The following is a 17,800-nucleotide window of genomic DNA, read 5'->3' on the forward strand; positions in this document are numbered from 1 at the left end:
TCGGAAAGAAAACGACCATTCGTTGGACAGCTGCAAGCGTGTCGCTCAGTACGAGACTGGATCTCGTCACAGCAGGCCGCGGTTCTCTTTTCCGGTAAGATATCAGCCAAGGGTTATGTGTTTCGAAAACGGACGACATTCAAGTGACACTTGATATAGGGTTTTTCATGTTGCATCTGGCAATCACTTGGCAATCTTAGCTTTTTCCTATACTTTGCGTCATAACTTCTGCAATACAGTGCTGCCGTGCGTTCGTGCCAATATTGGTACAAAAGTGTTAAAAGTGATAAGTCTTAACCCGCCGTTTTTAGTGGCAAAAGCGATGGAAAGAACGGATTGTGCGCTGGTTTCTAATGAATTACACTGATTAATGTTCGCTTGACAAACAAAAACTGTGTACTGTGTAGTGTAATATAGACTAGCCGGGTTTACTAAACAGCATAACCATTCAATATACTCATACTGGTCGATAATATCTCGGAAAGACTAAAGTGATTACATACCCGCAGCTCAGCAGCGCAGTTTTACGTTTGATTTCAATATTGTTTTTCTTCAATTTACCGCTTGAACCCACTCGCCATGGTTGTTTTTCGCAATATTTTCGCATTACTCCCCGGTACAGAACCTAATCGAACGTTAATGCAAACGAACCGAATCGAATGCTCGAGCCGCTTCCCAGACCAGTCCGTCGGAAAATGGGAATCCAAACAGAAGCCGGAAAAATATTTGGTTCTGTTTCGATTCGAGTCCATTTGGAAAAGTGTTGTTTTTTACCCGTTTATACATCCTGCAGGTTGCGGTCGCCTTGTATAAGTTTACAGGATAGCAGAAACACTCGTGAGAACACGTGGTTTAGCTGGTGTCCAGTGAGGCAGGCTCCTGGGTGAGTGCCGTTTCCGGTAGTGACGAATTTGCTGACTTCCATTTCAAGGAAGTAAACCACATACAGGCGACCTAATAAAACAGCGAACATTCGACGAAAAATTCCACAGAACCGCAGCCGTCGGGTATTCGAGCGGTACGGTACTGTCGCTAAGCTTCCGTTGCAAGATGAAGTGACATTGCTCCGCAGACTTCCGGTTCATTTGCGATCCCTCCCGTAGACCCACAACGCAACCGAATCATGTAAGTAACCAGCACTATGGGGTTGAGGAGGGGTTGTTACGCAGTAGAAGAGCTTACTTTGCGGCACGTTGTCGTGATGGTTCTAATCCTGCTGTGAAATAAACTTCTCTTAATGTTATTTTTGTGATTTTGTTTTGGAAAGATGTGAATCTTCCACAAATTAAAGTCAATCCAACCATTTAAATCCAATTAACAACGCCGAAAACTCAATTCTGTACGGTTGCCTGGCAACCAAAGGTGACGCTCTTTTCCGTTCGGCAAGCTTTCGCCGTACTAAAGCCAAAAAAATGTTGTGTATCATCCACTGCACACGATGCGAAACATCGTGGAGTATCTATTTATATTTCAGCTGAACTTGAAATGCTGGGATGAAAAGAGAGTGAACCATATACCAAACCCGTGCCAACATTCGCGGCAGCATGAGCAAGCGTCTCGGCCGGGACTGCCGTGCCACGTGCGAAAAATGCCATAGCTGTGGCACAATATTTCCCTATATCCTGGCACAACCATGCGGCTGTGGCCCATCCATTTCGCCCAAACCACCCGTCGTGCACAACCGTTGCTTTGAAAATGGCTTCCTGTAGTGTTTCATGTTTGTCGTTTTGCTTTTCGTGCTACACTTTTCTTGCTGCCTTTCCCTTATCCTGTTCGCACCTGGCAACGCGTGCACAAAAAGAACGGAATGAAGACTAGCTTTAAAAAAAATCGAGCTCTTTTACAGTCGGTTAGCAGCCGGGACCCGTTTACAGGTCGTTATCATCGCTGATTGTTGCTATAAAAGCGGTCGTACCAGAAAGCGGTCGTTCCGGATGAAACAAGACGAGACGAATGCGGAGGAACTACCGGAAGGAAGCAAGGACTTGAGGGCGATAGAAGCAGCAAATCACGCCGACAATTGGGAAAGCGTGGCTGCCATCGCATAAAAGAAGCAAAACTCTATATGTTGATTCGCAAAGCCTCCCCAATCGCGGTACTTTCCAACTACCGGCGGTTATTGGGTTCAGGGTGTAGCTTAACAGTTTTCCTTTATTGAACCTGATCGTTCTATTGGATGCCCGATTTCCGTTCCGTTCCATTCAGTGAAAACAGGGTGAAATAATTATGCCCAAACGCACAAAAGTTGACAGATGTGGTACAAGGGTCGAGCTGATGTCAGAATTGGTCCGTGCGGCCCACAACCAGGAAACGGTAGAGCAACTTTTTACATTAAAATTTCATCATATTTTCACGGTCTAGCGCACGGCCGGCAAAAGTTTACTTGTATCTCAATTAATCCGTGAAGAAGCAAAAAGGTGCAAAACCATCGGCACACAGTCGTGATTTTACTACAGAAAACAACGACACGAAAACTAGTCGGATAGATTCTCAGAACCGCTTCAAACCCACCTGTTCACAGTGGTGTTTATCTTTTAGAGTGCTTTTCAAACCTTTTCCGTCGCTGCAGCGAACCATACCTGTGAAACACTATAGAAAGGTGAAATTGCTAATATTTACTTAAAATACTAAATATAGCTAATGGACCTCTCGGAAAAGATGTAGGACTGTTTAACTGCCTCGATATAGGCTTCTTTTCTCTTGATAATCACATTGAAGCATGTAAGATGAATGTGTGTTAAATAATCTAAAAATGATCAAAGCTAAATGAATTAAGAACCAAACCTTGTGTTAAAAATGATTTTGTCGATGAAAAATCTATTCGTTTGATGTTTCGGGTTAATTAATAATATATCTAATTATATCAGTGCGGGAGGATAAAAATTGGCTCATATTTGAGAACGATTTTCCCTTAATCGAGTGCGATAATCCACTTTTTTATTCATATTTAACAATAAATACTCCTTTGGACATTTTTTTATTTTTTTTTAAATTGATTTTCTTTATAAAACTTCATTACATTCGTTCGGGTTCGCTAGCACCGTTCAACTATCACACCTTAATGGAATGCGTGTTTAAAATGTTCTTGTATTATGCCGTGTTACACCAAATAATGTGAGTTTATTATGGAAGCCAATCAAAGCGAAAGCTAGAAGAATGCACAACTTTCCAGGAACTAGTTTACAAAACTTCAAAATGTTTATTTGCGTCACACATCATACCATTGTATAAACTCGCAACTCCTTTTTTTCTCTCTTGTTTTTTTATCTATTTTGTGTATTTAACAATTTGGTTTAATCAGTTGTGTTAATTATTACTACATAACTATGCGCATTAAAAAACTGGTCCAGGTACAGGTATATACTACAGTAAAATATTTTCGCGAATATTGATCAACATCAACATCATTAGAGTTGTTAAAATTAGAGAAGACAATGTTTTTTTTGTTGTAACTAATAGGTAAAAATAACTAATTTCTGTGTTAGTGCCTTATTACACCGCGGTACTGTGGATTAGTACCTAGTTACTTCGCGCTCTGACACCAATCGAACAAACGTATAAGAAACTTATAAAGAAGTGCACTGTCAGACATCTCAAGCAAACAAGACAAACATCGTCTCAAACCTGGTCAAATTCCCTACATTTTTCATGTCTGATGTCTTGTTTGATTGGTGTCAGTTTTAGTTTTTACTCTTGTCACTTATTTTAGCTAACAAATCTTCATTACAACGTCCTAGTTACTTGATACTATTTTTTAAGGAGTTTCTTTCAACAATTTCAGCCATTCCATTCAGACAACTAATGCACTTAACGTATAATTATTAAGTCTTTAGTAGTTATTTGTTCTAGTTACTTTTACACTACCAATTTATTTAAACTAAACGATACACTATTTGTAACTAGTAACTATTACTATGTATTCTTGTCAGATAGTGAAAATTCGATATTTTTGTTACTTACTTATCCGGCGCTACAACCGCTTTGAGGTCTTGACCTTCTTCAGGAGTGGCCATAACCGCCACGGTATCTCGCCTTCGTCTGCCAGACAGTTATCCGTTTTCGATATTTTTGCTAGTTACATTTAATCTTGTAGCTCATTCCACTCAGATCATGAGTTAGTGCTTACTCAGATCAACTAGTTGCTCTTGCCAGTTAGTGCTTACTAGTTATTTTGCTAAGTTATTTCAATAATTCACTTTTGTTTTAATCTGACGACCAGTTACTAGTAACTATTCACTTTAACTAGTTACTCATGGAAAAGTAACTGGTAAGCTTTTATTACTTATATTGTTTTAATTCCCATCTTTAATTGAAATGTGTATTCCCTTTTTCTGGACTGATTTATATGTTGTTGAGCTTTCTTGGCCGACGGTTCGAATAAAAATCCAACCCCGCATTTGTTTGTAGTATTTGATATAATTTGACTACGTGTCTAGTGATATTATTCTTTAACATTGCGTGGAACAAATTTCTAGCAATATACTAACTAACGTTGTAAGCAAAAAAAATCATAGATTAGTATAGATAACTTAAGTTTTGTTTTCAATTTAATTGCTTCTTCTTCTTCTTCTTTGGCTCTACAACCATTGTCGGTCAAGGCCTGCCTGTACCACTTGTGGGCTTGGCTTTCAGTGACTAATTGATTTCCCCCCATAGCAGGATAGTCAGTCCTACGTATGGCGGCACGGTCCATTTGGGGATTGAACCCATGACGGGCATGTTGTTAAGTCGTACGAGTTGACGACTGTACTACGAGACCGTGTTAACAATTGTAATTTGACAATTTAATTGCTACATTTGTAAAATATGTACCATTTATAACCATTGGTTATAAATGCTGGTAAAACACGTCTGATTTGTGAGGCGATCGAGATAATTCGGTCTTTTCATCTCTGGTATCGCTATACAATGCAATAGCTGAGTAAAACGAACATGTTCTTTCCTTGACATTATGCACGAGCAACGATTTGCTACTTGTTGCATACACCGGAGAACGTTTATCGTATGTGACTGTATAGAACATATTTAACTAACACAGTCATGAATTTGGGATGATAAGGCAAATGACTATTGGTATACAATAGTATTGTTTATTACGTTCCATTGTAAATAAAACGGCATCAATAAAAAAACGAATTAAACGCAAGTTACTTTTTATATAAACACTCCCTAATGCGGCGATAGAATGGAATAAAATTATAGAAAACAAGCTTAATGTCTTGTAATCCTAGCAATATCAAAAACACACAAAACCTGTTCCGGATACACATGTGTTCCACGTGCTTTTTTTTCGTTTTGGCAAGCACAAAAACATCCACCAGTCCAAGCTTTTTTCGGTCGATAAATGCTACCGTTCTAAACGCATTAGGATACCCCAAAAACAATCTAAAGATTTGCTTTCTTTACTGTTTACGGCCCTAACATAAGACCGTCGCGTGGTTCTCCGTGCTCATATCCGGGGAAGATGGAAGAAGTTAGCCTTGCCAAATATTTTAAACTTAAAAATAAAAAAAAAATACACACATCCAGGAAGATGGCAAAACACATCACAAAGCATCGCATCAAGACAAACAGAGAAAAAAATGAAGTAAAAGATCTTCCAAAAACAGGTTCTCTGTCCTGTCGGCGTTTGGGAGCTCGTTATCTTTCCAAGCTTCGCTTTGGTTTATTCGGCACTAGGAGAGCAAGTTCTGGGGCGCGATAGAGTTTGCAGTTTGTTGGTAGTTTGAAAGAATGTTTGGAAAATATTTTAAACAGTAGTGGACAGCTCGTTAACAAATAGGACCGCTAACAATGAGCCGAATTTTGTTCGCTTTTTTATAAGTGTAATAAAAGGTATTACATTAAAAAAGGAAAACTAATGAGCACAAAAAAGAACTGCGCTTTATGACCAACTTTTCCGTTTTATTATTATAACTGTATAGCGAAATCATCTTACAAATTGTCAATGTCATCAATAGGCAACTCATTTGTATCACACTGTAGCAGTTCTCGTGCTAGCGATGCTGCTGTTCATCTGGATCGTTCAATAAACGCAAGAGATGAAAGTCATTCCATGCGGGGAATGGAGCTGTGGCAAGTTGTGTATAGAAGCGCGTGTGAAGCGTTTGAAGACGCGCCCACTGATACCTGTGGAGCCGCGCCGGTCGTGTGTTGTCCAACGTGGATTATAACCGTCAAATGTGTGTGAAGCTAAGGAGGTTTGACCGGTCGTGCCTCATTCGAGGATGGCTTGACCGAAGCTCCAAAAACTGTGGCTTTTAAACCGCACGATGATGAGGAGGAAGATGTATTCCCCAATACAAATGAGGATGGGTCGAGATAAGTGTAGCTTTCCGATGCTGGACAACAGCTCGTTCTGTGCGTACATATACCTAAGCTTTATCACGCCTGAGTGTGAGTGTGTTTATGATCGACATCAGAAAAATGAAAAGAAGAAAGAGAGTAAGAGTACAGAACGACCCACACAAGGAGAGAGAGAAAGAGAAAGAGAGAGAGAGAAAGAGAGAGAGAGAGAGAGAGAGAGAGAGAGAGAGAGAGAGAAAGAAATGAAAGAGAAGGGCACACAGCGAAACTCATCTTAGAAGGGGTAACGCAGGTAATCGCTCAAAGGAGGTAGCGACTAAGATAACAGCGACGCATCGAGGGAGAAATGTTTTGTTAGTTTTTCTTAGCGATCCGCGCGGCTAGCATCGTGGCAGACGAGTGCCGATCAGACTGATCGATTTCGCGATACGTTTCTGTTGGGTTTGAAATTTTCAAATCCCAAGGAACGCTTTTAAGAACCCATACTCGTGGCTGCTATAACGCGACCTCGCTACCTCGTTTGCTTAAGTGTAGAATAAAATAGTGCTGTACGTTTCGTTGCCAAACGCGTGTTGCGGTGTACCATCTAGGGAAAGTTTACGATCATCTTCCGTCGCTGTTGCAGATACAAGGCATTTAATTTGTGTTTTACGTGATTGATATGGTTAGACGCTATTTTGCAGTCGTATGTTAGTACGGTCGTGGCAGTAGTTGGTGGTGTGCAAGGTTTTCACAACCTGGTGTGTCTCGCGTTCGTTCTTTCTATAGTTCAAAAAGGTAATTTAATGAGAGATGGAAATGTAATCTGTTTACGTGCTGGCGTGTGTGATGACATTTCATTCATAACGATCTTGAAGCTCACTGAACCATGAACGACCTTTCACAGCATAAATTCACACCGGTGTGCTAAAAATTGTGATGCAGCTGATCTCTTGAACAGGAGTTCGCATTTTTTGTTGTACCGTCATTTGTTTCTAGTGCTTGGTAAAGAACATGACAACAATTTTTACTCGTTCATAATCAAACAGGTTAAAATTTGTTGTCCAAACAAAGTATCTAATAAGAACATGCATCTAGCGACTGTTTGATTGATTGTCCACGTGTTTTCTCCTGTTTTGCCTTTGGCTGATGTGCGCGTTGGGCAATTAATGCCTTGTTGTTTACTGACAGCTAAACCATAATCCCTATTTAAACTTGAACGTGACGAATTAAGAATGTTGCTTGTTGTGCTGTTATTTGAATTACCTTTTATTAACTTTTTTTTTTAAAGTGAGCGATTGTTTATGAGCGCCGTCGTTTGGTTAAACACATTTGGGTCGTAGATGAAGGGCCCTTGCTAGGCCCTTAATACGCCGAGATGCATCGTCACACGCCTTGCTTAATTGTCAGAAATAAGGAAGTTGGCAAAATAGAATCAAGCATCACACACACACCGAGGACATGCGCTGTGAAACAATTCGCGCACACATTTAGCAACTCATAAGCGTCCAGCAATCTAATAGCTGCATTTCACCTCACTGTACCATACAAGCCGGTGACATTCATTGACCACGGTCGAGTGATTAGCACGTGACGACCCGTTAGCTCCATTTTGGCTACCGCTACCGGGTACGGCGGCCGCCCAGCAAGACCCACTATGGCGCAGTTACCTTTTGTCTTCTCTTGGCAGCGGCGGAGAACCACAACCAGCGCAACGAGTCGTTCATGTGCTCAATCATCTCTTACCACGCATAGTTCACATTAGATAGGAATCTCTCCATTCCGCCCCATTCTGGTCGGGCCACGTTTAGTGCACGGGTTACAATCCACATAGCTTCACATACCGGCACCTGTCACGAATGCTACCAATCATCCATTCATCTCGCAAAGGTGGTCAAACGTGGATGAGTTGCAAGCGGAGCTAATTCATCGGCACCGTAGTAGCAGGAGTACGGGGATGGGGGCAAACCGAGTCATTTGGCACTGCGTTGTTTGAGGCGCTAATCGGTACATCGCCTTGCATCCGGACTGGTAGTGAAAAACTTGCTGCACTATGAACATTGCAACCCACGCAGTGGTTTGCACGAATTGAAGAGCGCGTGATAGTGAACTTGAACGTGGACCCGACGCATTGTTGCCGATGGCATTGGATGTTCTAATTTGGAACGTGTGTACTTTTCTACCATTACAGTGCGGCACTGCAACGGCTGCTGGTGGTAGCACGTATAAATGGATATTGTTGTTAATGAGAACACTGCGCTGATGCCGGGGATTTTGGGGAAACATTTCAATGATAACACGGCATAATTCCAACGTACAGCAAAGTCGGTCGAGGTGGTTACGTTTCGATAGTAGCATTATTTTGATTGCATATATCACTTCCCACACTCCGCTCAAACTAAACATGCATGCAAGTGAAATTTATATATAAAAAACAAGATACCTTTTTGCGCTTTTTAGGAAGTTATTTTCGGGTAGTGGGAGTTCAAATTATCGTAAATAAAATTAACTAATGATAATCAGAAAAGTTTCAGATACTAAAAAAATAGTTTTTTTTCGCTATTTTTTGTAAAAAGAGCGTAGCTTTATAAAAAAACATACTTTGAGATTGCCAAAGTATTCATCAAATTATCTTATTATCCTTAATAGTAATAGTAATAGTAAATAGTAAATCTACACTTCTAATATTAATATTCAGATTGCTTCATTACCTTCCTACGATCAAAATAACCTTAACACCTGAATGCTTTTTACCAATTTCCATTTTGCCTGTGTGTAATTTATTTACACATGCTGTTTATGTTCTGAATGTCTTATTTATACAGATGATTATAAATAACAATCATCGTGTTCGAGGCTTAGGATGTAAACTTATGAGTTTTGTAGACAGTGTTATTTTATTGTGTCATTAATATTTCTGAATCCCTAAAGGAAGCTTTTGTTCTAACAATTTCTAATACCTTGTTTAGTAACTGATTGTATACCGCCAATGGTCGATTGAATTAGTTTTTATTATATATAACATATACTCTAATAGTCGAGTGTTCTCGTGTTATTAAAGTATAATACGTCTTTTTTGTGTAAATTTAACGCGATTACTGCATGCTTAAGCAAGTTTGATCGTTAACAGTTGAAATGCTCTCCAATTTTGTGTTAAAACATATTTCAACTTCCTTTCAACACAAGATCTACAATCTGCACGGTTATTCAAAAGTTCAACATTAAAAAAACGAAAAATGAACAGTTCAACATGTAAACTGAACATCCTGAAAGAAGAATAGTGACATTACCTATGACAAAAGATGGCAAACAGAAAGGAGTTGCGAGCTTAATTCACTTGTTAATTAAGTTAAATTATGTATCGTTTTCTGTTTTCATACAATTCAGAAAACTTATTAAAAACAGCATGAGAAATCTGTGTTTGGAATTATCATTTTAGAAGATTAGTCAATACGATTGTGAATCGTTTTGAGTCAATGTTGACCGTCAATGAACCGTTTTCGTTAATGTTGTATATTTATTCGTACATCTTTACATGTGTTACTAATTTTCGCATTAGTAGCAATGGAAGCTAAGCGACCGAAACAACTTGTTTGTAGGACGAAACTAACAAAGCAATCGATTAGGTACAATAAAGCATTTAAAATAATGCACAAAGAACAAATAGTCTTAGTAAAATTGATTTTACGTGTCACTTCGTCTACAAGCGGGTCAGATGATAAAGTGTCCAAACTCCTATCGTCCCAACATTAGCCCATAACTTATCGTATCATTTCATGTCGGTTGAGTTCGACCAGCATCCCCAGGAAGGACAGATATAATGCAGTGCGACATAACTGATTCGTGGTAGCGGAAATAAAAACGTCACCTTGGGAAATCATGAAATATGATACGGACTACTTTTCAATTGTCGTAAGACAGTACGGTCGGCTGTCGTTCGCAACCGTGCTACAACCATCCTAATCACCATTAGATCCTTCCGCAATCGTTGCGTGCAGAGTGTGGGTCCCCGCAGAAATCGTCCCTTCCTCTACCCCAACCTTCTCCCTCGCCTCCTACGACAATACAATCGTTTTCCATTGCTTCTACGTTTCCTGTATCTCATCCTATCCCGCGTTCCTCCAGCAGGAACCCACGCATTGCCACCCAGACGTCTACCGAGCGTCTTGGGCGGTATTTTACTTTAATCTCGCCAGCAATGCTTCCGCAGGAACCGACCCATGCCAGAACCAGTCGGTCTTTGATCCCACCTCTGTGTCCCTTCCCGTGCGGACCCAACCACCACATCGTGTACCTTCCGTTACCTCCCCCATTGCATCGGCACGTTCGCAATGGCGAAAGAAAATAATCCGCTTTTCATTTCAATCTCTACTTTCCTGTTCCGCTTTTTGGCGATGGACGCCCAACCACCCACCAACCAACCAACCAACCAACCTGGACCATCGATGTAAATGCGGGCCCGACAACTGACGACACCTCCACCGACCACCGCGTCCCAACACCAACCGTGTGCAAAAATGTCTGGAATGGGTTGTTTTGGGTCGCTCCCTTGCTCACACTTCCACCTCCCCTGCCGCCCCGGCAGCCGCTGGTGTCGAGTAAGCTGAAATGCAAGCAACGGTCTCGGAGGGAAACGGTCAGGGACCCAACAGCAGTAGCAGCAGCACCGGCCACAATCACAGCTCTTCTCCGAAACTGCCGCCACCCGGCTCGTGGGCATCGCTGAAGGCAAACGTGATAAGATGGCGCGGCTCACGGAAACTGGTACTCGTCATCGTCGCCATCGCACTCCTGCTCGACAATATGCTGCTGACCGTCGTTGGTAAGTTTGGGTGATTGGCAATTGTGGCGAAGAACAAGGCATATCCAGTTTAATTATCCACTGCACTAAAATTATCTTTAGCTTAAATCACCCATGCACTTTAGCATCTTTTGCCAAATCTATCAAAAGAGTCCTTTGTCAAAATAATCAACACTTCGACTCATTCGTGCAGTCATATTTGCAGCTTAATTTAAAATAGCTCACCGAAGCTATAGTCAGTTGCGGTGTAATATGGTGCAAAAAATTCCTATTTGCATAATATCTCTGAGCTCTCAGAGCCGCTCTAAGTGCTCATTTTGAGTTCAACTGTTAAATCAAATGGAGTTATGGTCACAATAAAGAGCCGAGCTATACTGCCGTTCGAAACGCTGCGTTTCTTTTCGAGAAAAGCTTTTCGTTAATTACACAACAGCTGCACGACACAGCAGGATAAATGTATTGAATATAACGCAAAGCAGTGTGGTTCCGACGTTGTAAAATGGTTTTCACTCCATCATCGACGAATAAACTTCACACCACCCTTACACTTTCTTTGCTTCCCTTGTACACGTACAAGGAGCTAACAGGGAAAAAAACACCATCGTTGTCTAATAGACTAATAAGGGTAGTCCCGACCACGCCAATGAAGGACGATGAATCACTTACCCTTCCCAAACCCTACCGACAGCTACCGGCAGCCTCCGCTTTTACTTCCAGTGATGGAAAATTACAATCTTCCCGATGCACGCCACTGCTGATGAATGCTATTTTTACCAACACTCACTGCCACAAGTGCTAAGTAAGTCGGAGATAGGTTGAAGGTTCGCCACTTTCTTCGCCATCGCTTACTTGCCAGTGGCAGCATCTTTCCACACCGCGATCAAAACAAGAAATCGTTTTCCCAATGGCAGCGAAGTAAAATCATTTCCTTCGCACAGGATTACGGATCACTGTGGAGCGGGATTCGTACGATTGCGAACAGAGCCGTCTTCCTCCCTCCAACAAAGGATGGCCGCTTACTGCCCTGGTCCAAAAAGCGCGTCAACAGGCAGCATAATAGAATGAAAATTGTTTCTTTAAAGCCACTTATTCGGCAGCAGATCCTAATCAGCTAGCGGGAACGTAGCTGATACTGAGGCAATTGCCGCTTTTGCCTCACTCCCAGTGCTGCGGAAATGGAACGGAAAATGGTCGCACCGGAACTCTTGGTAGTGCCGGAAAAGGCGCACACAATCCGGAGACGATGGTGGAAATCGCTTCCTCGTCTTTGGTCTTTTGCTCATTTCGCTTACTTTGTGGCATGTGGCTTTGTTATATTTTCCCACTCAACTGTTGCATGCGGTTGAGTTCGTTTGGAATGGATTCTACTGGATTGTGGAAAGCCACCAAGCATCCCGCAACGTTTAAAATATACTGTTGAAATTTCTGATTGAGCAAACACTGTTCTTGTGAAGCTGTAAAGCATATATTAACATATAACATATTCCAAATAACAATTCGATCCACAAAAAAGTGGTGTATATTTCGAAAACCGCCTGTTACAACATGTTTAAGAACTTACGACATTCCAATCGCTTTCCGGCCATGCCTTTGAACATCGCGTATGAAACAATGAAAACGGTGGAATATAAGACCGTTGCTAAATAAAGTGCACTACATTATGACCCCTGAAGTGCTTCAACACGTTCTGCACAGGCATTCCGCTCGTCTGAGTCGAAAAGGCTAAAACATGGTCCTTTGAATTTATGCCAAACGGAGAATCTATTTCAGCTTCACCGGCAACGTTGAGTGTCTTGCACAAAAAATAGACTATTTCATTGAAGGAATGGTAAACGGTTGAAGGACCAAGCCTTGTTCACAAGTACCAGTGAAAGAGAGAGCGAGAGCTAGAAAGAGGGAGAGAAAGCGAGAAAACAAGAAAACGGCATAAAAGCCGTTCGTACCCTTACATACCTCCCAGTCCATTATTCTGCATGCAACTTGTTGCATTTTCCGGCATACGGTGCGCCAATAGAACAACGAAAAAAGAAAACACACAATGTGAATAGTAAACGGTGTCGAATGAAAGTGGTGCATTAAAATGTCGCTGCGATTAGGTGCATTCTTTCATTTGTAAGAAATTGCTGAGAAAAAAAGGTACAATGCAAAGAGATGCAGTCCAATAATTAAGTTTCGTAATAACTGGCTTTAAATGCATATAATTTCCGTTTACTGCTTTGTATTATGTTATAATTATTCACATTGTCTTAATTAACTGCGTGCTTAGCTAAAAGTTTATAGTAACATTTGAAGATTGTTTGAGGTTGAGTAGTAGTTTTACTAAGTTGCAAGAGTCATGGTCTGTTCACTAACACGCAAAATAGTAACAATAGTTTGCTATTTTGTTGTACAATAAACATCGAAGAAGACTTTTTTAAATATTGTTTACACTTCTAACTTAAAGAAATGTTTGAATTAATAAGTTATCTGTTGAAGTTCTTACAACCACTCAAAGTTGAAACTATCTAAAAAATGATTAAATTAAATAATCCCCGCATGGGTTTGAAACCATTAAAACGATATTACAAGACATCAATTTGGTTGGCTAGTCATTCGTTTAAGGAGCATTCTTTAATGGATACTGATACGATTCTAGCGCACTGTACACTGCCATTCTGCTCAGCACAATTATTCATCCAGCTGGGGATAATGAAAAATGGTCCCGTTGGCGATTTATCCCCGGCCGTAATGGTAAGAAGTATGCAGTGTAAATGTAACGTAGAAGTGTTTCTCACATTCATGATAAACGGAACGCTATATGGGTTAGAGGCGCTATATGGGCACAGCATCATAACAACCCTTTTGATTACACTCATACACACACACACACAAACACTTACCACGGTTTACGATTCGCATTGCGGCCATCGATCGATCCGTGCTAGATCGGCTCTAGAGAGTCGTATTTCAGGTGTCCAGTAGTGGTTTCAGCTCTGCACAGGCAAAAAGTAATTCGTGGGAAGTGCGTCCTTTTTCACGTGAATGGCCTGGCATTCCGGCACCTACCTCAATGTTGGCGTGAATGGGTAACTTTGTGTGTGTGTGTGTGTGTTGATTTTTCAAACCCCACTTTGTACCGAAACCAAAACGGAGAACCGAAGTGGGAGTATATGCGAGGATTAAATTAAAAAGGGCATTATTTGTCGATATTATGCGGAAACGTTTAAGTGACGCAAGTGGGTATCGGTTGACGGTGCTGTAAAACTCGCAAACGGGTGTAATACATGTTTACCCTTCGAACGGGCTGTGGTTGTCGTTGGTGAGCGGTGACCTCTGGGAACTCGATTTTGACGCATTCAAAATTCGGTTGGCAGTCTTCGTTTTTTTATGCAATGGTGAAACAGAGATGAAAAGCCTGCTTCCTGCTTTTGACAAACGAACCACATAGATGTCTCGTGATCGATGAAAATGTGAACGGCTTCGAAATACGATAAATCATTCACGGACTCGGTCACACTTGTGTTCGCTGAACTTTAAGCTGTCAATGGCAGCGATGGTCTAAGTGGTTTAATCCGTGATGTAGTATCGCGTAACTGACAAACGTACAGTAATATGTAGCTGTAAGTGATACTTTTTCATGGTTGATCCACACGCATATTGGTAAAACAATGGTAGCGAATCTGACAGCCAGAAGGCAAGTGCGTCAACGCAACGTATTTTCTCTCTTATTATTAATATAACTGCTTATTTGGTTAATATTCTGAAAAAAAATCAATAGCACTAAAACATTTCAAGCAAATTATTATAGGAAGCGAACAAAATTTCAGTTTTCAAGCGGTCACGTTGAAATTGTAATGATTGAATTCTGTGGTTAGCCAGTAAACACGTAGCATACAAACACACACTCACACGCAGAACATATATTTGGTATTATTCACAGCCGCACGTCCTTACACTTTCATTGTGTACCGTTGACGTCCAGCAGCAGGACCAGACGAAAAGAACATAATTTTCCGATTAGCAGCCATTACGAATCGGTTCGCAAGAAAAAAAAATGACAATGAATTACACACACGCCGTCCATACTCTTCCTGTACTGCTCTCGTACCTTACTGCTTACGAACATTCATATTCAACACGTTGGAGCTTAAGGGGATTGCTTGGTCCATGCTCGCTGCGATGGACTGCGGAAATGGACTGTGGCCGAGGGAACAAAGTCAACGAGCTGGAAATTCGGTTTACTTTAGGTGGCCGTCCTTTCCGAGGTATGTGGAGAATGTGAATGCCCAATGCTTCCTGAGTGTCCATTGGGGGGTTTTTTTCGCTCTTCCTTCTTTGTCTGTCAAGCGCGTTCTCACGGATGGAGGCGCCTGGTAGGATAACGACGGACACCGAAACGGAAGCTTCAAACGGCAGTGTGAGGCGTGAAAAATCGTTCGACTAGTGGATTAGGAATCTGTTAATGAGGGTAGCCATCCACCCTTTCCGTTTGCCTATGATCTCACATTGGAATTGGAGATGAGAACTGATCCTACCATCAACACTAGACACTAGCACTTTGAGGCATATGTGACAGCGTACCGCTTTCAAAAGGTTGACAACGTTGCACGCGTTCTCAGGGGCAAAAGAAAAATAAAGTCTTACACGAAAGGAGCCAAATAAACCACAAACTCCCAGCACCAATACGTCCGTACGAGCGTTGTCTTTTCGCGCCAGATTTGCTACGTGCCTTGCTGGAGTAACCCATACGCTATAGTTTAGTGACACTTTCTTACTCCCCTTCTGGTCGACGAAGTAAGCGAAAGCAACAGACAACACCATTAGTCGTAAGCCGCACCAAATGGCACAAAGCAGAAGACGGGCAGCAGCGAATATGCTTCCAGTGCTTGGGGCGAATGGAAAAGCTATGTCCTATGGATGGTTTATAATGTCTTAATCACCATATAACTCGTAGGAATGTGATAATATTTCCCATTGTACTTTTATCGTCTTGAAAGCATACGTATGTTTGCTGGCTGCCTGCACGCTATGCGCGGCTATGCGAGACAATGGTGGGCGAAGATACGACCGACGGTCCCATGACTAATCGTAGTGTATCTGTCAAAGTCGGGCCAGGGTGCCGGATTTAGTTCTGCTGAGTAGGGTATGAAATGATCGTACGGTGTAATGCGGGTATTATCATCTATTTTTCACTCTCGTATTTGCGAGTAATTCAGTAATGAAAGAATTTCATAAATACATTTCTAGGGCCGTTTGATGTGGCCCCAGTAATTTTAGTTTTCCATTCTTTTGGTGATGTATGGCATGGGGCTGGCTTTTAATTAACGTGTCATTCAAGCCTTTTTTATCTTTACATTACGATCAATAGACTGATTGAAACAGATGAATGTTTCGTTTCGATTGTTTATCGCTTGACAAAATCACCACAAGAATTGGGCAGACAGGGAGTTTTGATTTAACTGAATCGTTAAAAAACAAATTTTCCTTTGCTTGATTCGTGGTTATGAACGAACAACTTTTACCACAACCACCGATACCGCCCAGTTTACCGCCCATAAAGTGACAAATGAAACGGTACCCTTTCTTGTCGCTTTCTGTGGTTATGGCGGTTCTAGCTTGCATGCCATCATTCTCACCACGATTCATTTGTGCTTTGCTTCTGTCACTAAGTATCTAGCATTGAACTAGAAGAGCTATACTATCGAATGCACTGTACACAGTGGAGCACTCTCTGCACCAAAGACCACAGTTGAGGCGGGTTTGTTTGTCCATGCGTCAAAGAATTTGTGGCGATAATGAGCAAGTCAGTCATCAGACGCACTCACCGTGTGCTAAAATAAAAGGGTAAAGCTCATAAGAAGCCAAACAGAAGGTCGCCCCATACCTCGTCGGGGGAAAAATGAGCTACCGTCAGATGTGGTAAACGACAATTCGCGGTTCCGGGGGCCATGGTTCTATAGTTGATGGGGGCAAAGGGAAGAAAATCATTTATAATTTACCGCACAGTCGTTAGCCAACATCATTGGTTCAATTTGGCATTGTTGGGAGAACACTTCCTGCTGCTGTTAAACTACCACCCATGGCCGTCGTCGTCTGTCGTCGGTATGCAGGGTTGCGATCGTTTAGCAATGTGGGTGTTCGTACGAGGAAGCATTCTCTACCTCATACCATTGTCCACATTCCGGACGCTCCGATGTCGATTTCAATGTACCCGTAGCCCGGCTGCACAGGACGAGATAATGGTCCAATTGATAAAGTATTTTCCACAGCATTCCGATGCTCACTTTTCCGACGGTTGCAATGCCAATGGGATCGGTTAGACGCTTGCTATAACGGCGACGATGATGAAGTAAGACACACTTGTTGGGGATATATATTTGAACAATGTGAAAGTAAAGGTGTGAACCATTGAACGCTGTAGTGAGCGGTAGCGGTAAAAAGCGGTATGGAAGCTACATTATATTGCCTATTAAATTATTAAACTATTTTTCACTACTGAAACACAAATTTAAAAAATAAGAAGAGAAAAGTTTGAGATTTTTTTATTTTAAGTTAAATTTTATGGTAAAATTTTCTTAAATCTTTTTAAAAGATTTTAAAATTCCCAAAAATATTTTCTTTGTACTACAAATCCACATAAAACCCGTGTTGTGTTTCGTATAAAAATAGACTACATAATATTGTAAGAACTTAAGTTGCACTATCCAATTGCTACACTGCAGTAAATTGCTCTCA

At 41.3% G+C, this 17,800-nt stretch overlaps 1 protein-coding gene across 3 annotated transcripts in view; it reads left to right on the forward strand.

Annotated features, from left to right (window-relative positions):
• Positions 1-17,800, forward strand: part of LOC120949339 (synaptic vesicular amine transporter) — a 27,407-nt gene continuing 9,607 nt past the window's right edge. Inside the window, exons 1-4 of one of the 3 annotated variants that reach the window (XM_040366582.2) lie at positions 1-94; positions 794-883; positions 993-1,125; positions 10,871-11,107. In XM_040366582.2, coding sequence (XP_040222516.1) covers positions 10,894-11,107 — 214 coding nt within the window. In that variant the 5' untranslated portion in view covers positions 1-94; positions 794-883; positions 993-1,125; positions 10,871-10,893. Of the gene's footprint in view, positions 95-793; positions 1,126-6,595; positions 7,084-10,870; positions 11,108-17,800 lie in introns of those variants that run through there. The other 2 variants (XM_040366584.2, XM_040366583.2) reach the window with 2 other exon arrangements.

This window comes from Anopheles coluzzii, chromosome 2 (genome assembly GCF_943734685.1).
Source record: "Anopheles coluzzii chromosome 2, AcolN3, whole genome shotgun sequence".
In the NCBI taxonomy this organism is placed as follows: Eukaryota; Metazoa; Arthropoda; class Insecta; order Diptera; family Culicidae; genus Anopheles; species Anopheles coluzzii.